This window comes from Rhinoraja longicauda, chromosome 18 (assembly GCF_053455715.1).
Source record: "Rhinoraja longicauda isolate Sanriku21f chromosome 18, sRhiLon1.1, whole genome shotgun sequence".
Lineage (NCBI taxonomy): Eukaryota > Metazoa > Chordata > Chondrichthyes > Rajiformes > Arhynchobatidae > Rhinoraja > Rhinoraja longicauda.
In genome coordinates, this window is record NC_135970.1 from 7,113,978 (window position 1) to 7,134,203 (window position 20,226).

General features: G+C 46.8%; 2 protein-coding genes across 8 annotated transcripts in view; one reads left to right on the top strand and one right to left on the bottom strand.

Moving 5' to 3' along the window:
• celf1 (cugbp, Elav-like family member 1) overlaps positions 1-3,934 on the bottom strand; it is a 57,438-nt gene extending 53,504 nt beyond the window's left edge. For 2 of the 7 annotated variants that reach the window (XM_078415044.1, XM_078415038.1), the window contains exons 1-2: positions 3,799-3,868; positions 1,909-1,971 (exon numbers count right to left, since the gene is read on the bottom strand). The gene's annotated coding sequence lies outside the window, so the exon portion shown is untranslated. Of the gene's footprint in view, positions 1-1,908; positions 1,972-2,387; positions 2,409-2,507; positions 2,759-3,696 lie in introns of those variants that run through there. The other 5 variants (XM_078415043.1, XM_078415039.1, XM_078415040.1 and 2 more) reach the window with 5 other exon arrangements.
• A 6,022-nt stretch (positions 3,935-9,956) lies between these two features.
• The window catches only part of chid1 (chitinase domain containing 1), an 89,023-nt gene continuing 78,753 nt past the window's right edge, over positions 9,957-20,226 (top strand). Inside the window, exons 1-3 of the mRNA XM_078415053.1 lie at positions 9,957-10,121; positions 14,398-14,547; positions 17,006-17,138. Coding sequence (XP_078271179.1) covers positions 10,020-10,121; positions 14,398-14,547; positions 17,006-17,138 — 385 coding nt within the window. The 5' untranslated portion in view covers positions 9,957-10,019. The remainder of the gene's footprint in view (positions 10,122-14,397; positions 14,548-17,005; positions 17,139-20,226) is intronic.

Sequence of the window (20,226 nt, forward strand, 5' to 3'; positions counted from 1 at the left end):
TTCTCCCATTGTTCACCTGACTATTCCCTGCAATCTTCATTTCGGGTAATAGGTTAACAATCAATACAGACGACTCCTTCGTTATCACTGGTCGGGTAACAGAAACTCGCCCTTACAGAATGCACAAATCAATATCCAAAAATTTGAGATAGAGAATAAAATTTGCTATTACAGAATATATGCAAGAAAATTGTTTTTAAAGTAAACATTTTTTTTTCTTAATGCATGTGCAGATTACGCAGCTTTGTATTACAGAAAATTGCAAAACAGATTGTTTACTAAGAATGCAACCTCCCCCATAATGTGAGAGTATCCTGCATCCATTACAATCCCACACACTCCCATAGTTATCTGGATAGCACCTTCCATCCTGCAGATGCTGGTTTATACACAAAAGGACACAAAGTGCTGGAGTAACTCAGCAGGTCAGGCAGCACCTCTGGAGAACATGGAGAGATGACGTTTCAGGCCTGAAAGTCCAAACACCCGAAAGGTCACCTATCCATGTTTTCCAAAGATGCTGCCTGACCTGCCGAGTTACTACAGCACTTTGAGACCTTCCACCTTGCTTCCATCAAATGATTTCTCTGGTTCCACTGTATCCATTCATGCCACAACAGGATTTCCACATGCCACTTCCACAGGCCCACTTCAGATATTTAGGTTGGGTGCAGAGGAGATTCACTAATTTGTGTAATGTAATTTACTAATTTGATTCCAGGCCTCAGGAACATTTGCACTGACTGCTCTCCTTGGAAGGAGTTTACAAGGGGTTCTGATAAACCCATGAAGGGTCCAGACAGAGAAAAAGTGTTCCCATAGGCACATGACTCAACAAGCGGAAGACAAAGAATAAAGTTGATTGGCAAAAGAATATCAGGAATATTTTTATGCAGTGGGGGTGTCAAGGTCCAGAATGTACGACCCAAGGGTAGAGTGGAGGCAGATTTAATTGTCGTGCTCAAAGGAAACTGGATAAGTGGGTCTGGAAGGAAAGAATTTGCAGGGATAGGAAAAGTCAGGTTAACTGGTTGGTACCTCTCTATATTTTCCCTCCCTTACATTTGCTATCATTTCATCCTTGGGACACTTAAAATTCTCTAAATCGTGCTCATTAACAACCAGTGCATCCACTATCTCCACGCTCTGACACTGGGGAGTGCCTGGTTGATTTCGGTGGATCTTTGAGTCAGCCATATGTTAGTGGCCTGGAGCCACATACTCCTTACACAGTGTGACTGCTTTACCTATGCAAATACTAATGATGTAGCTCATTTTTTATGCTAATTCAATAGCTTTACCATTGTTGGTATTCATCTGGATTTTTTCCCCCCCATAATTTCATGAACTACCGTGGTAGTATTTAAATAGATGTTACTTCATTCTTAACAGTCACATTGTTACTGAAAAGAGTGGAAGTGGTACTTCAGGACTTTCCACAGTAATAAAGCAACAACAATCCAACATGGAACTCCTTAAAAAAAACTCTCGGACGGTAACTATACCAATGCCAACCTCTCATACATTTTCCAGGTTCATAAACCAGAGGATAGTATGAAAGAACATGACCAATCACATGTCCAATCCCAGTACCCTTTCGGCCCGATTCCAATAATCTGAACCCCACCCCCCTCATACACAAAACATAGTTTGGCTTCACAGACTGTTTTTAGTGACCATATATCACTTCACACACAGTGACAATTCCTTAACGCCACACTTGCAGGAAACAACAGGACAAGTTCACTTCTGCTGTTATTACAAAGCTGCAGTTGAAACGTCTAACAAAAGTGTTCTGAGAAAAATCAAACTCGCAAACATCCAATCAATCAAGAAATCTGCAAGAGACTGTCAAACGATAACCAAGTACTAGACAGAAAAATATAATGTCAGACCTTCAGACCTTACCTTCAAGCCCTCCTTGAGTCACACTTGTGTTGTCTTCCACCACTCACTCCCCACCTTCAGAATCTTAAAGAAAACACATGATCAAGTTCAGCCAAAATCAAAATGGACCAAATAAGGTTAAGAGGCTGCATGCTATTTACCTGTACTAAAACCACATTATGCAAAATCTCCAGCATTAAGAGTCTACCACCTTCAGTACCTCCCTACCTTCAGTATTTTCTCCTCTCCCCATCTACCACCTATATATCTCGCCCAACTCCATCATCCTCTATTTCTCATGCCCTTCTGTTGCCCTTCCCTTCATTCTTCATTTATCCCATCGCCCAATCCCCCTCAGTTCTCCCATCCACTTCCCTCATGTACATCTCTTAAGAACATAAACAGTAAACCTATTTGGCCCCTTGAGCCTGCTCTACCAATTTATATTATGATCTGTAATCTTCGCTCTATAAACCTGTAACATCCATGTGCAGTCTTACCGGGCTACCCTGTAGATTCCAGTAGGATAATTCTACTCTTGTACTTTTGTTTGCCCTGCTAATTGTTTGCTATATCTGCTGTTACTTTTCAGGGATTTGTGTCCAAGGAAACACTAATACCTTTCAATCTCTCACTGCTTCAAAAGTATTCAATTTTAAACATTGTTTTACGCCACCAAAGTGAGTGATCTCACAACTTTCCAGTGTCTTCCACCTGACATCTCCTTCAGATGTTCCCATTCCTTCCCTCCATCATGTTGGTTCTCCTTCCTCTGCCATTTCCTGCCCACATAACCTGTCCCCATCTATCCTTCACTCTGCTTATCACAACCGCAATCTCTCCCACCTATATCTGGTCTAGCTGCTCCCTCAGCCCCAGGTTCATTTCTCCTATTCCCCACCACTTCCCTAAAGCCTGCTGGCTCTCCAACTCTCTCTATCCAACATACTGTATCCATTCCATTACTGATTTTCCACCCTAAGCCCTAACACCACACCTGCCAAACCGATACATCCCAGCATGCTCCCAATCAGAATTTTCCAACACCAACTCACAAGCCCGTCGCCTGTCATTTCCCAGAAGGCAATGGGTAGATACAGGCTCAACCCAAAATATCAACCAACCCCACTGAATTTCTCCAGCAATGTTTTTTTTGCTCCAAATAACAGCATCTCTGCCCATTCTTACCTATGTCATGCCCTCTATTACCTGTACCTTTCTTCCAATGCCCTCCCATCACCCACTATCCTTCTCCCACCCCAATATCAATTGCTTTACTGTACCATGAACTTTTCCATTACCCCATCCCTCTTTCCTTCGTCAATCCCCTGATTTACACTCTCTCCCCATCCAATTACTCCCTTTCCCCATCCTCCTCACTGATCCCACCCTCCCTCCCTCCCTCCACCCTGATGCATCTGGTCCCCCTTCCGCAAACATTCTTTTTCACCCGCCCCATCCTTCCCTCCAACATTTATCATTATCTCATGACCATTCCCTGTCAGCCCACTCCATCTCATCCCTAGTCCAGTACCACAACCTTCACCCTCAGCCCGGCACCCACTATGCCCACACCTAGACTACCGTGCCCCCCCATCACCACCATAATCCCACCTCATCCTGTCTTTGACTCACTCACCTGAGCACACCACCCCTACCCCAGTATCCCAACCCCCACCCCCCCCCCTCCCCAAGCACCACCTGCTGCCTCACTTTACCCCCATCCTGCCCTCACCCGCAATCTCCCACTCTACCCCCTCCCCCATATCCTATTACCCCACCCCTGGCAGCCTTCTGCCATATTCGCACCATGCCTCCATCACCTCTGCCCTCGCCCCCACAAGCTTCCCGCCTGTCCTTTCTCTCCCTCCTCCTCCATGTGTCGCCCCTATTCCAGTCTTGGCGCCGTACCCGATTCCTCGCTCCGCTCCCAAGGAAGAGACCCGATCAAAATGGCGGACCTTCCGGTTGTACCGATCTGCCGGCAGTTCAGGGCGGAACTGCTCCCGGGGACACTCATCATGGCGGCGTCTCTCCGCTGATGGACTGGCAACATGGCCAAACCCGACACTCAAATCTCGCTATGTTGGAAACAGCAACAAACATTGAGTATCCAGTTAATGAGAAAATATCGCCATGTGTGCTGTCCAAGTTAGTGTGGAGATATCGCATCCTGAGTGTCAAAAGGGGAGGGGATATCGCTCTGGGACAACATCGCCATGATGAGTGTCCCAGAGGAGAAAATGTCGCCATGTTGAGTGTTCTAGAGGAAGGGGAAACGCCGCCATGTTGTGTGTCCAGTGAGGGGAAAGCTGAGTGGACAGACGTTGTTTCAGGTCGGGACTCTTCTTCAGACTCAGCAATATCGCTACGGGGTATGGATGGATGATGTTTTTCGGCTCGGAAGGCTTCTTCAGATTCAACGTTTCGTGACGGGACCTTTGCCTGACCAGCTGCTTTGATTTTTGCTGAAGATCCCAGCATCTGCTGTTTGTGGGGTCGCCATGTTGAGTGTCCCAGTTACCCGCGGTTCCGGGGCGGGGTGGGCAATGTTGACGGAAGTTATTCTGTTGGTCAGCTGCGGGGCTTGGAGAAAACAGCAGGGGGTGGTGGCGACGCTCTGGAAGGGGTGGGATAGGGAGAGGATGAGGAGGGAAGAACGTGGGGAGAGGGAGAAAGAGGAATAGTGGGGGAGGGGTCTAACAGGTGAGGGGAATGGGATACAGGAGGGAGGATATGTGGAAGGAGGGGTAGTAGGAATGATGAGCAGTGATGGGGAGTGTAGATTGTGCATGCTAGTTCACCTTCACTATATGTATATAGCGTCACATTCACTATGCATGCTGCACATTCCACACACGATCCAGTCCGGCCATGAAGGCATGAAGACTGAGAGGAATGAGGAGGAGGAGGAGGAGGAGGAGGGCGAGAGAGATGGGAGATAGGGAGTGAAGGGGATGGGTGAGGGAGGGTGGATCGGAAGGGAGGGGGATGGTGGGGGGATGGGAAAGGATGAAAGGAGTGAGGTTGGTGAAACGAAGGATGGGAAGGGAGGGATGGGGAGATGGAAGGAGGGGAGAGCGGGGTTGTGGTGATAGCAGGTAGGGAGCGGGTGGAAGTAATGGTGTCTGATGAGATGAGGAGGGAGATGGGATAAAAGGGGGGGAGGTGCAGAGGGCTGGGGAGGAAGGGATGAGGAGAGACAGATGGGGAACGGGAGGGTGAATGGGGGGAGATGGAGCTAGGTAGATGGAGGGGGCAATGTGGTCGGGTTGAGGGAAGGATGGTGGTTGGGAGAGAAGGGGTGGTGTGGGAGGGATGGGGAAGAAGGAAGGGTGAGATAGGGGATATGAACAGGATAGAGTGATGGGGGAGAATAGGGTCGGGGAGATAACAGGGAGGGAGTAATGGGGATGGAAATTGGGAATATGAGATAGGGAGGAAGGGGAGGAACGGGGAGATAGAAGAGAGGGGTTGTGGAGAGGGGAGGAGTATTGGGGATGAAAGGGGGGATGAGGGATGGGGAAGAAGGAGGAGGTGAGGGAGGGATGGGGTCGAGGGAGCTTTGGGAAGGGAGGCATGGCTGGGGTGGAAAGGGAGAGAGGATGAGGAGGGATAGGAAGTGATGGGAAGAAAAGGGATGGGGAATGGAGATGAAAGGTGGGAGGGATAGGGAGGGTTGGATGGGGACGAATGGGAAGAAAAAAAGTGGAGAGGAAAGGGGATGGAGAGGAGAGGAAATGGGGATTGAAGTGAATGAGATATTGTGTGTGGGTATGGAAGAACAGGGTTGACGGATGGGGAGGAAACATGTGGGGATAAGAGGAGAGGGGATGGGGAAGCGGGAGGGATAGGAACGATAGGAGAAGGGTGAGGAAGAGATGTGGAGGAAAGCAGGAAGGAGAGGGGATGAGGACGCGGGAGGGATAGGGACGATAGGAGAAGGGTGAGGAAGAGATGTGGAGGAAAGCAGGAAGGAAAGTGGATGGGAAGGGGTTGTGGACGAATAGGGAGGGACAAAGGGGAGGAAATGGGATGATGGTGAGAGGGGGAGAGGGAGTCAAGTTGGAGAAGGCTAAAGGGTGAAGAGGGAGGGGAAATTCAAGAATGTTTATCCGTCATATAGTATCACAGAGCAGAATCTGGTCCACCTTGTCCATGCTAACCAAGCGGGCAGACTAAACTAATCCCATTTGCCTGCATTTGTCCCATAGCTCTCTAAACCCTTCCTATCCACATATCTGTACATCATAATTATACCCCACCGGATATAAACAGGTACAATGAAACTTGTACTTGCTGCAGCTTTACAAGCACATTGGACAAAGCAGCAACACCAACAACTAATACATGGGGTTATTCTGAGTAAAGCAAGCCATCATGGTGCAGAGGCCAAGTTACATGGAGCAACCATGGTATACTAAGTCTGCAGTCGTTCAGTGCTGAGATAGAGTTGTACAGTGTCGTTCAAGATGTTGATTGGAAGTGGCTGTTCCTGGAGGTAATGGTTCTGTGTCATCGTCCCGATCATAGCAGTGAGAAGAGTGTGACCAGAGTGGTGATAATTTGATAATATTAGCTACCTTCTTGAGGTTGAGGCAGCACTTCTTGTAGGTCCCTTCGATGGTGGGGAGATCAGTACCTGTTATGGACTGGGAAATGTTGTCTTGTTGCCAGCATTGAGTTAATGTAATAAAGACTTCTGTTGTACCTTGACGTCTCTCAAGTTTTATACAGACATAGAACAAGAACACAAAAACTTCAGCCTCCTTTGTTCTTTAGTGTTCGAATTAGTGAAGCAGGCTGTAATGCTCTCCACCGTACACATGTGGAAGTTCCACAGAGTATTTGGTTCATGTTCCCTGACTGCCCCTCCATGTTCTGCCCCCAGAACTTGACACCAACTATTCAATCCTTCCAATTTACAGTATCCAACTGATTCCTACCCACATTCAGAAAAAAATCCACTTTCCAGGGATCTCCATCCCTCCAATCCTCGTTGGGTCCCTGCTCCCCACACTTGGACTGGAGGGTTTGCTCCCCAACTATACTCATGACACACATCATATATGCATGGTTTCATTAATATTGATTTTATTTTGAGATATGCTGTATTCATGGGTTCACTATTATCAAGAGTCTCATTATGGTCACACAATTTGAGATCATTATTATTTGGGGTGGCACTGTATTATTCAGGAGCATTGAATTTGGGATTTCACACAATTCAAGATCACTAATCAGGATTGTGAAGTATTCATGGATTCACACTGCTATTGGGGTCAAACAGGTTACCCTCGGTCATGGTAGACACAAAATGCTGGAGTAACTCAGCGGGTCAGGCAGCATCTCAGGAGAGAAGGAATGGGTGACGTTTTGGATCAAGACCCTTCTTCAGACTCTGTCATGATCTCTCACCCTTATTTGAGGGTCACACAGTACTTTTCTTACTATTATGTGGGGCCATACTATTATTTGGAGTTATGCTCAATCCCCAGAAGCAAATTGTCAAATAACTCATTTGAAAAGACACTTAAGTGTCTGTCAGTTGTGCATTGGGTGACCTTCCCAGTGTGTGGGAAATAAGCTGTCAGTCGTGGGGTTGTCTTCCTGTTGGACAAGTTAATTCAATGGTATGAGGTAAGATGATTCCCATGTTTTCAGTTGTGAGTGATTGTCAGATTGCAGGGACTATTTTCCCTTTGAGATTCCCTGGCTGGATGGAGTTGAGGAGGCAGTCTGGAGACTGCAATGATCATGTAATCAGTGAGCTGTCAGCGCAAAACACACTCCCCAATGTGATCCTTGCCAGGTTGAAGTTGAGCAATGGTATGGGATGGCTGGTTGTAAATGCATAAAACATGCTTAGTCTGAACACTTGGCTTATAACACACGTCATTGAAGCATTCTCCGCATCATATTTCAAATCCACAGTGTAGCTGGCAAAAGATCATTTGCAAAAATTCTTCTTGGTCAATCCCTCATTATCCCGGCCTGATTATTGGCTGGCAGGAGTGTCAGCCTGGTAAGCTGAGACAATGTCACCATGCCCTGTTTCTTTGCAGATCGTGACTCTGCAGGAAGCAGAACAATGACAAGTAGGACTGGAGAGCAGGTAAAATGGATGCCGGTCCCGCAGCTGCTAGATTCAGGGTCTTGTCTCCCATTCTAGCCCAGGTTAATGTTAACAGTTTTAACTCTTACCCTTCTTGTGAGTAATCAGACAACCCACCATAGTCTCTCAATCGGAGCGGCTATGTAAGTGGAGTAAAATTCCATTCTCTTTGTCCCTCTCCATCTGCCTCTCAATGGTTCCCATCTGGAGTTTTCCTTATGCCTGGCACACTAAAGTTAATTATTTTCCAAGTCAATTCAATTTTATTGTCACATGCACAGATGTGATGAGATGCAGGTACAAAAAAAATCTTCTATATTAAAGATGGATTTGTTCTTTGTCATATATATTTCAATATATGCACAATGGCCTTTTACCACTTCTGACATGAACTTCCAACCTCAATTCTCAGATCGATAATCTTCCTCCAGCAGACTTAAGGTTAGTTATGGATCCCTGCATTTTCACCAAGAACAGTATGGATAGAAGCAAATATTGGTATCAGAAAAGGAGCACAGAAATGGAAATACAAAAGGCTGCAGATGGTGAAATCTTGAGCAAAAAAACAAACTGCTAAAAGAACACATTCGGTCATGCAACATCTGCGCAGGGAAATGGACAGGCGACAATTTGGATTGAGACCCTCCTTCAGATTGCAGAAATGTTGGGATTAAAGAATCATCCACTTTCACACATTTTATGGCCCATGTTGTTGACTGAATTGATCAGAGGCTTAATTGGAGAAATCCTAGGCGCCTCAGTTAATTCTTTTGAATAAAAGTTCTAAGTATTCAGTGTCGGCCAATCCATGTCATCACACGGCATTTCTTGAGAACTAACTCCATTCCCTTGCGCTGGATCACCTTGACAAGAACTCCTATGTCCAGATGCTATTCATCAACTATAGCTAAATCTTCAACACCATTATATCAAATAAGCTCATCTCTAAACTCCTGGACCCTGGCCCGGGGCCTCCATCTGCAACTGACTTCCAGACCGGCAGACCTCAGTTGGTTAGAATTGGCTATAAGAAACACTCTGCCTGACCCTACGCACAAGATCTCCACATTATACTGTATCTGCCCACTCACCCAACCTATCCAAGTCACCCTGCAGCCTCATAGCATCGTCCTCGCAGCTCACACTGCCACCCGGCTTTGTGTCATCTGCAAACTTGGAGATGTTACATTTAATTCCCTCGTCTAAATCATGAATATGTATTGTAAATAATTGCGGTCCCAGCCCTGAGCCTTGCGGCACCCCAATCGTCTCTTTATGTCCATCTACACATGTGCACCATAATCACTCATTCCTCGTGGATGGGAAGAATTTAGTGACTGGACCTTTAGCAACAACAGCAGAGCTCCGAGAGCAGTTTCTGCCATCCGTCTGGGTGTTTGAAGGTACTCAGGTCCATGCACTCGAAGCCCCCGCCCCGCAGCCCAGGCGCTTCCTTGGCCAGAGGCAAAGATACTAGAGGAACAAGATGGACCACTCTGTTGAAATCGCCTATACTGAAGTGAAGTACGCAAAGGAGCCATTTTAGTAGGCAAAACCCGCGTTCGCTCTGCCTCTCGCAGTATAATCAGTGTTTTGGGGGAATAGTATGTGTAATTATACCATTAAAATGCAGAATATATCTCATCTATCAATTCACAATTTTTTGTTATTTGTCTTTTTAAATGTTTCTGCAAGTTTCTGCCTACTAAACTGGCGCCATGACGTACTGCGGTTTTGGGGTCGAGTGGTCTATCTTGTTCCTCTAGTATCTTTGGCCAGAGGCGCCCTCCGCCGCCTTTAAATGTCCCGCAGCCCTGGCCGGGTCACATGCTCGCTGACGCACATGGTCCTCGGTCCGTTTAATCGACAGCTCCGCGAGCCACTCACCATGGGTCACGACTAGATCCATGTCCCGCCCACTGGCCGGCGGCGGCCAACCCACGCCCTGCGTGCCCTCCCCTTAAATGAGCTGCTGGAGCCGGCGGGTCCTAGCGCCCGGCCGGCCACCTGCGACAGAATGAGGTGGTGCTGGCTGGCGGCGTTGCCCTTCCTGCTGACCGAGGCCACCCTCTCCAAGAAAGACGTGAAGAAAGCGGGGGCTCGCTGTACCGGGGAGGAGGTGAGAGCGGCGGGTCGGTCGCCTGGGGCACGGAGAGGGGCTGGTCAGGGCCTGGAGCGGGGTCGACCCCGGGGCAGAGTGAGATCTGGGCAAGGAGATGGGGTGAGGTCAAAGTGCAGGGTCTGGGGGCAGATATATTGGAAGTGGGGTCAAGGAGAGGGTCTGAGGCAAAGCCACAGGAGCTGTGGTCAAGGGAGCGCGGTCTGGGATCAAGGAGAGGACCTGACTGGGGCAAAGTTACAGGAGCTGGGATTTATTAGAGAGGAAGTCCTCAATATTCTTGATGAATTAACCCAGGGTGACTGCAGACTTTGTTATGGGTCTGGGGTGGATAGAATGAGCAGCAGCAGCAGCAGCAAGCCGAGTTTATTTATGGCTGCGATGCACTCAACGATACCTAATCGATGGATGACAGTTCTTGGTATTGAGTGAACGCTTTGCCAAATCAGAGGAAGCAGAAGCCAAGAACGGTCTCGACCCGAAATGTCACCCATTCCTTCTCTCCAGAGATGCAGCCTGTCCCGCTGAGTTACTCCAACTTTTTGTGTCTATCTTCGGTTTAAACTAGCATCTATAGTTCTTTCTTACACATAGAAGCCAAGAGAGCTGGTGGGTGATAATAATAATAATAATAATAATGCATTACATTTATATAGCGCTTTTCTAGAAACCCAAAGACGCTTTACATATTAGATCTAACATAAAGATCAACAAATAAACGAACAGAAAAGGATGAATAAGGTGGAGCGACGGTCAATGATTGAAGGTGGTGTTGAACAAGTGAGACTTCAGTGATGTTTTAAATGTGATGAGTGAGGAGGAGTCTCTGACGTTTGGGGTAGTGAGTTCCAGAGAGTGGGAGCAGCGATGGAGAAAGCCCTGTCCCCCCAGGATCTGAGTTTGGTCTGGATGGGGGGGGACGGGGGGACAGGGACAGGAGGTTAGCAGAGATAACAGATAGCAGAGGTTAGATGAGATGGTCTACAGACATGAAGCTGGTTAATGAGAAGTGGGCAAAGTTAGATTTTTTTTCTTTCTGATTCTTCAGTGATGTAGGAGTACAAATTAAGTTTTGGAGATTGGGCTCTTGAACAACCCCATTCCCATTGATAGCCTTGCCTTTGTCTTCTTGAGTCTTTAGCTTCATAAGTGTCTCCTGTAAACATCTTTGCCTTTATCCACCTTTGAAAACCAATGTTTGACCAACCTTCTGGCTATTTGCCCAAATATTTCCGTGTGTGGCATGGTACAGTTGTTTGTAAATGCTACTAGGAAAGGATCTTGTGTATCATATCATATCATATCATATCATATCATATATATACAGCCGGAAACAGGCCTTTTCGGCCCTCCAAGTCCGTGCCGCCCAGTGATCCCCGTACATTAACACTATCTTACACCCACTAGGGACAATTTTTACATTTACCCAGCCAATTAACCTACATACCTGTACGTCTTTGGAGTGTGGGAGGAAACCGAAGATCTCGGAGAAAACCCACGCAGGTCACGGGGAGAACGTACAAACTCCTTACAGTGCAGCACCCGTAGTCAGGATCGAACCTGAGTCTCCGGCGCTGCATTCGCTGTAAATCAGCAACTCTACCGCTGCGCTACCGTGCCACCCTATTCAAGGTGTGGCTTGGTTTGTGACATTAGATGCTGTAGTGTTGGGGATGATGCCAGATTCTGCAGTGACTACACCTATACTTGGAGTGAACACGCGTGATATATTTTATTTACAGTGGTTATGAAGTCCAGGACCGCATGGGGGTGCTGTCCCTCGCCTTCTGGGCACATGTATGGTGGCTCTGGCAATCTCAGGCTCGTCCCAGCAGCTCAGTCCCTGTCTTTGAACTAGAAAGTGCGGTAACGTCACGCTTCTTCCTGCAGTTCACTCATGCCCAGAGAGAGAGAGAGGGGCACTGGCGGTCTCAGGTTTATCCTGGCAGTTCAGTCTTTGACTCTGTGTAGGCGCAGTCCCTTTCGCTGTCACAATACGGAAAGGTCTTTTATTATCATGTGTACCGAGATACAGTGAATAGCTTTGTTTTGCATGTTATTAAATCAGATACTATTGTAGATAAATACAATCAAGCACAACCTAAGTACAGTAGGCAGAGCAATAGACAATAGACAATAGGTGCAGGAGTAGGCCATTCGGCCCTTCGAGCCAGCACCGCCATTCAATGTGATCATGGCTGATCATTCTCAATCAGTACCCCGTTCCTGCTTTCTCCCCATACCCCCTGATTCCGCTATCCTTAAGTCAAGTCAAGTCAATTTTATTTGTATAGCACATTTAAAAACAACCCACGTTGACCAAAGTGCTGTACATCTGATTAGGTTCCAATGGAAGAAAAAAAAAGAAACATACAGTAGCACGCAAACAGTTCACAGCACCTCCTCAATGAGCCTCAAACGCTAGGGAGTAGAAATAGGTTTTGAGCCTGGACTTAAAGGAGTCGATGGAGGGGGCAGTTCTGATGGGGAGAGGGATGCTGTTCCACAGTCTAGGAGCTGCAACCGCAAAAGCGCGGTCACCCCTGAGCTTAAGCCTAGACCGCGGGATAGTGAGTAGCCCCAAGTCGGCCGACCTGAGAGACCTGGAGTTAGAGAGGGGGGTTAGAAGATTTTTGATGTAGGGGGGGGGAGTGTCCATTTAGGGCTTTATACGTGAATAGGAGGAGCTTGAAGTTGATTCTGTACCGTACAGGGAGCCAGTGGAGAGAGGCCAGAATCGGGGTGATGTGGTCCCTTTTACGGGTACCCGTCAGGAGTCTCGCTGCGGCGTTTTGGACCAGTTTTGGACCAGAGCTCTATCTAGCTCTCTCTTGAATGTATTCAGAGAATTGGCCTCCACTGCCCTCTGAGGCAGAGAATTCCACAGATTCACAACTCTGACTAAAAAAGTTTTTCCTCATCTCTGTTCTAAATGGCCTACCCCTTATTCTTAAACTGTGGCCCCTGGTTCTGGACTCCCCAAAGGGAAGATACAAACTGCAGAATCTTTTTCTCGGCATTGCAGCGCACCAATTCCATTGACAAAGGCCAATGCTGGTAATGGGATTGAGATGAATGGACAGAACCCTATGTGTGAAAGATCGTTCAGAAGCTTGATTAAGGAGGAGAATAATTGTTCCTGTGTTTGGTGGTGTGTGCTTTCAAGCTTCTCCAGTATCTGCCTGGCAGGTGGAGGGAGAAGGATGAATGACCAGGGTGCGACAAGTATTTGATTATGTTGGCTGCTTTTCCAAGGCAGTATAAAATGTAGATGGCATCATTGTTGGGGAGTCGGGTCTGTGTGATGGACTTACATCCACAACTCACTACAATTTCTTGTGGTCTTGGGCAGAGCTGTTCCCAAACCAAGCTGTGATGCAATGTGACAGTATGCTTTCTACAGTGCATCTGTGGAAGTCCATAAGAGTGATGCTGTATTTCTCAGTCCCTGAGGAAGTAGACTAGCAAGGTGTTTGAGTGCCTTCTTGGCCGTCACTTCAATGTGCCAATATATGTATTCCATTGAGGAAGGGATTATAGTTTTAAGTTCCACTGAAGATCTAGCCCGAGCTCCATTACTGAAGTAAAGGTGAAATTAAAACAAAAATAGATGATGGAGGTGCTCAGCAGGCCAGGCAACATCTGTGAAGAGAAAGATTTAATGTTTCAGATTGAAGACCTTTCATCAGAACTGGGAAAAAATCAGTGAATCTAACTTTGCTCGTCAGAAAAACAAACTTGAAATGTTAACTCTACTTCTCTATCATACCCGAAGATATGAAGGATGGATATCAAGTAGTGTAAGAAAATAACTGCAGATGCTGGTACAAATCGAAGGTATTTATTCACAAAATGCTGGAGTAACTCAGCAGGTCAGGCAGCATCTCAGGAGAGAAGGAATGGGTGACGTTTCGGGTCGAGATCCTTCAGTCTGAATGCTGAGTTACTCCAGCATTTTGTGAACAAACACCTTTGATATTCCAGATTTCCAGAATTGGTTTTAAGATTACCGAGGTAAATGTGTCATATTGTGGATGAGACATTAAAATTAGAGACTGTTTATTCAGTTGGGGTGACCCAGACAGCTTCTAAAGACTCCATGACCTAATTTGAGTTTGCTCGGTGCCGTGATTCTCTCTCAACTGACACAAACAAGTGTTTGTGTGAAATTTGTTTCATTTACAGCATGAAATCACTGGGCTCCATCACAGCAGATGTGCGTGTGGAACGTGGATATACGGAACCTGTTGTAAACCTTAGCATTTGTTTTTGTTAGGCAAGACCTTCCAAACATTTAGTTCAAGATCGTGGCCTCATTGTCACTGACCCAAAGGCCAAGGATATTGTGAGGGAGCAGAAGAGCTACTGTGCTACAAAAGTGAGCAAGCGTCACTTCAACAATGAAGTTCTGGGATACATCACACCCGTAAGTACCCGAAATGGGAAGAGTTTATATTGAATTGCTGTAGTCGTGTTCTTATTGACCAGTGGAAGCCTCGACATTCAGCTCTCACTGTATATAGTTGCTTACACAGAAGGTAAACACAAAATGCTGGAGTAACTCAGCGGGTCAGGCAGCATCTCTGGAGAGGAATGGGTGACGTATCAAGTCGAGACCCTTCTTCAGACTGATGTCAGGGGAGCGGGCGGGACAAAGATAGAATGTAGTCGGAGACAGTAAGACTAGTGGGAGAACTGGGAAGGTGGGGGGGGGGGGGGGGGGTGGTAGAGAGGGAAAGCAAGGGCTATCTGAAGTTAGAGAAGTCAATGTTCATACCGCTGGGGTGTAAACTACCTAAGCGAAATATGAGGTGCTGTTCCTCCAATTTGCGCTGGGCCTCACACTGACAACGGAGGAGGCCCAGGACAGAAAGGTCAGATTGGGAATGGGAGGGGGAGTTGAAATGCTGAACCACCGGGAGATCAGATAGGTTAAGACGGACTGAGCGGAGGTGTTGAGCGAAACGATCGCCGAGCCTACACAAGCAGTGTACTTGGCAGCTGTTTATGAAACTGATCATGTTCTGCACCTGAATCAAAATCCAATGACAAGTTAAACACATTATTATGAATCATCAGATACACACAAAAAGCTGGAGTAACTCAGCCGATCAGATAGCAGGTCTGGAGAAAAGGAATGGTTGACATTTCAGGTCAAGACACTTTTTCAGCCATTGCCTATTCCTTTTCTCTTGAGATGCTTTCTCATTTGCTGAGTTACTCCAGCTTTTTGTGTCTATGTTCGGTTTAAACGAGCTTCTGCAATTCCTTCCTACACATTATGATCCATCACTTTGTCTCTCACAAGGGGGGGGGGGGGGGGGGGGGAGAGAGAGATCCTTATCTATGTATCTCCCTCTCGTCTGAGAAGGGTCTCAACCCAAAACCCCACCCATTCCTTCTCTCTAGAGACGCTGCCTGTCTGCTGAGTGACTCCACCATTTTGTGTCTATCTTCAGTTTACACCAACATCTGCACTGGGATACAGATTGGCTGCACAACTAAGCAGAACAATGGCAGACGGAGTTTAGTTCGAGCAAGTGAGGTCTTGTACTTTGGCAGGTTCAATGCAAGAGTAAGATATATGATTGATGGCGTGACTCTTAACAGTATTGATGTGCAGAGAGATCTTGGGGTTAGAGGCCACAGCTCCCTGAAAGTGGCAACACAAGTACATAGAGTGGTAAAGAAGGCATTAAGAGTCAGGAAGTCATGATGCAGCTCTGTCAGATGTTGGTTGGGAAGCATTGTTGGTTGGGAAGCATGTGCATGCCGTTCCGGTCACCCCTTTATACGAATAATGTGGAGTCATTGGAGAGGAGGTTTACCCGGATGCTGCCTGAATTAGAAGGCTTTAGGAATGAGAGATCGGACAAACATTGATTGTATTCTCTAGAAAGCCGACGGTTGAGGGGAGACTTAGAAACATAGAAACTGAAAATAGGTGCAGGAGGAGGCCATTTGGCCCTTTGAGCCAGCACCGCCATTCATTGTGATCATGGCTGCTCATCCACAATCAGTAACCTATGCCTGCCTTCTCCCCATATCCCTTGATTCCGCTAGCCCCTCGAGCTCTATCTAACTTGATCGAATGTGGAAAATGTCAAAGATTAGAAGGAATAGCATAAGTTGTGAGGGGTAAAGTTTAAAGTGTGAGTAGCAATTTAAAAAAAATAGTTGGCGCTGGGTGCCGGAAACGCACTGCCAGGGGTAGTGGTGGAGGCAGGTAGCATTGAAGGGGCTTTTAGATGGTCAGTGTAGGAAGGAACTGCAGATGCTGGTTTAAATCGAAGATAGACACGAAATGCTGGAGTAACTCAACGGGACAGGCAGCATCTCTGGAGAGAAGGAATAGGTGACGTTTTGGGTCAAGACCCTTCTTCAGACTGTTAGATGGTCACATGAACATATCGGAAATGGAAGGATATGGATTGTGTGCAAGCAGATAAAATTAGTTATCTAGGCAGCATCTCTGGAGAGAAGGAATGGGTGACGTTTTGGGGCGAGACCCTTCTTCAGACTGATGCCTGTCCCGCTGAGTTACTCCAGCATTTTGTGTCTACCTTCGATTTAAACCAGCATCTGCAGTTCCTTCCTACACATCTTGGCATTACGTTTGGCACAGACATGATGGTCTGAAGAGATGGTTCCTGTGCTGTACTTTTCTATGTTCAGTGCTCTGCGAAGTAAGAATGGAAACCGCAGAAGCTCCGGCCATGTTTATCTAGTCTCCTTGACATACAAGGTGGACGGCAGTAAGTGTTGGACAGTGTTTGAATAAGGTGGGAGATAAGTGGATTGCTGAGTTGTGGCATGGCAATCTTGTAGTTTTCTTGGTCGTTCCCTGGCCTTCTCCTGATTTTCTTTTCTTCTTGCTTTTGCAGTGGAATGGCCATGGTTATGAAATTACAAAGATTTTTGGTGCAAAATTCACCTTAGTTTCTCCAGTTTGGCTTCAGATACAGAGGAAGGGAGTTCAGCTGTACCACGTGACTGGCCACCACGACATAAAACAAGGTGATGTCTCAGCTCCAGAATGTATCATGTATCTAATACCTTTCACTGGACTTTAGACCGGTCCTTTTATTTCAGTCTTTACAAGTGTGATTCAATCATCGTGGCTGCTATCTGAATCTGTGTGTGAAATGCAAGGTACTGCACCTTTTGTTCAATTCAAGTTCACTTCACGTATTGGGACCTGTGAGAAGAGGCCATTGCTAAACTTCAGTGCCATGAGGATGTTTTTGTCTGAATATTCCATTTGCTTTCAGCAATGGGGGCTGGAGGTTTATGCTGAGATCTGAATTTTCAGTCTCTTTAATCATCTTTCCACCGAGTGCCTGGAACGTTACTGTGCCATTCTGCCCCTACTCTGGCTCTCTCTCTGTGGCTTCCCACACTGTTTTAGTGGTAAAAGGCAACCAGAGCCCAGGCCCCTTGTCAGTGTACCGAGACCTTGCTGTGTTGTCCATGGCTGCTGTAATACAGCTCTCTTGTGTTGAAAACAACTATGCACAGACACCTACTGCTCATCAGCCTGCTGCTCATCAGCATGCTCCTCAGGACCTAGAATGTCACTATCCCCATGGATGGCCCCAACCTGAATGTTGCTCACTACCATAGCTTAGAAACTTGGCTTCTTCATAACTGAGAAAAAACAGCGTGCTTTTGAAAGCATTCAAGAGAGAGCTGGATAGAGCTCTTAAGGATAGCGGAGTCAGGGGGTATGGGGAGAAGGCGGGAACGGGGTACTGATTGAGAATGATCAGCCATGATCACATTGAATGGCGGTGCTGGCTCGAAGGGCCGAATGGCCTCCTCCTGCACCTATTGTCTATTGTCTAAAATCATATTGGCCTAATGTACTGATGGTCTTTGAGGATGTGACTAATAGGATAAGGGGGTAACAAATGGAATTTTGCATTTGTTTAGAAGGTGTTCGTTTAAGGTCCCTTGCATGCGCTTGTCAAGCAAGTGATTGGGGTGATACAGATCCACCACTGATTTTCCAGCATTCTTGGTTCTAGAGCCTTTCTGCATTATCCCTTTTGTCAGACCAACGGAGGTCATGGCCTCCAAGAGGAGACCAACAGTACCGGAACCGTCCACCTAGATAGCCGAGGAACTGAGATATCTACCTGCAAAGTGGAGCTCATAAGTCAGCTATGAGAGCGGTTGTGCCGGCTCCGGCTGGCCCAGAGTTCCAGAGCCCTGGCTGCAGATAGAAAAGTCAAATCACCGATCAGCACGTAAATCCTGATGAGGTGGAGATTGGCCCCCTCACCTGGCCTCGACTTCTGGGGGGGATTTCAAGTGCGCTCCCGTAATTTTGTCGCAATTAAAGGTGCTGGACCATGAGTTGTCAGAAAGTCAGTGGTAGACTGCATATGGATATGGATTGAAAATTGTTTATCAAATAAAATGGTGGGTTAGCAGCTGGGGTACCAACAGGGGTTGGAGCCAGGGATTTAGCTTCCCTTAGTCCTTGTCAAGGGCATCGTTTTGAGTTTGCTGATGATACAGAACTGGGTGAGATTATAGGTACCGAGCAGGAGGTAAAGATGTTCACGAGGATGTGAGCAAGTTGAGTGAGCAGTGGAAAGTTTGAAAACATTGATCGTCATCCACTTTGGCACAAAGCAGAAGAGTGGAGTATTTGTTAAATGTTGAGAGATTGACTAGTGTTGATGGTTGAGGCGGTCTGGATGAGCTTGCACACAAGTCATTGAAAGTCAACCGTGCAGGTGCAGCAAGCCATTTAAGAGGGCAGATGGTGTTAGCATTTACGAGAGGATTTGAACTGTGGAGTGGAAGCACTTGAATTGTAGATTAGATTGGAACTGTATTTGTTGGAGGTCAGAAGAATGAGAGATGATCTCGCCAAAATGTACAATATTCCCAAGTACCTTCACTGGCTTGATGCAGAGGGGATGTTTCACCTTGCTGACTAGTCTAGGACTGAAGGCACAATCATACTTTGCTATTTAGGACTGAGATGGCATTGACATTGCTGTCCTGAGTGGGATAGAAGGTGGCCAGCTGAAAGAAGGCATTGAGTAGTACTCCACCTTCAGCAGAGCCAAACCAGCGGAGCAGAATCATCTTTGAGGTGCCATCAAGAATGAGCTGCCATGTTGTCTTGTGATTTCCCCGGTGAGCTGAGTTAATGTCCTGTTATTTGGATCGTTATACCTTGGGGCCAGTACTGATCGGACATTGGTCTGTACGCCCTAAGCCTGGAAGTTACACATGTGGCTAATGGAGGTTTCTTCCTTGACCTTGACTTCATTGCCAGAGTTAGAAAAGATATAGTGCATTGGAGACGTGCGATAGGCAAGATGGGAGTGAGGAAAGCTGACCCTAACCGGAATTGGAAGCATAACTAATATCCTGTTTTGTCAGAGACACCTGTGCAAGACCTTGTGGCAACTACCCAATTCCAGGACTGGCCTCTTGGATTAGACCATCACCTGATGGAAGACTGCAGTATGTCCACATGGCCCACACCATGACCAGTGGCAGTTGGACTGACAACCACTTAATCCATTGTTGCCTCTATCAACCTGGTCCCAAAACTAGGGCAGCTATGGAAACATTGCTCCAAGAAACTCAACGTTGCACCCACAAAATCATCTCTTCCAAAACAACTGCTTGCAGCAACCAATGCAAGTCACAGAGCATCCACAGTGTTTGGAGTGTCTTGAAGTCCACATAATTGGCAACTGTGACGAGAATAAAGCTAACGCTAGATGGGGAAACATTTCAATAATAATAATAATAATAATACATTTATTTTATATAGCGCTTTTCAAGATACTCAAAGACGCTTTACAGAGCCAAACAAGACATAAAAACAAACAAAAGATTTGTCCTGACGGAGAAGCGGCGAACAAACAGCGCCAGCGTCCTCTCACGTCAGGGTCCGACAGTAAACAATAAAGAACACAAGACACACAATTACAATTTAACACAAACAGCCATCACAGTGATTGCTCCAGGCACACCCTCACTGTGATGGAAGGCAAAGAAAAGTCTTATCTCCTCCTCATTCTTCTCCCGTGGTCAGGCAGTCAATCTGCTGCCTTGAGGCGATCGAGGCTCCCGA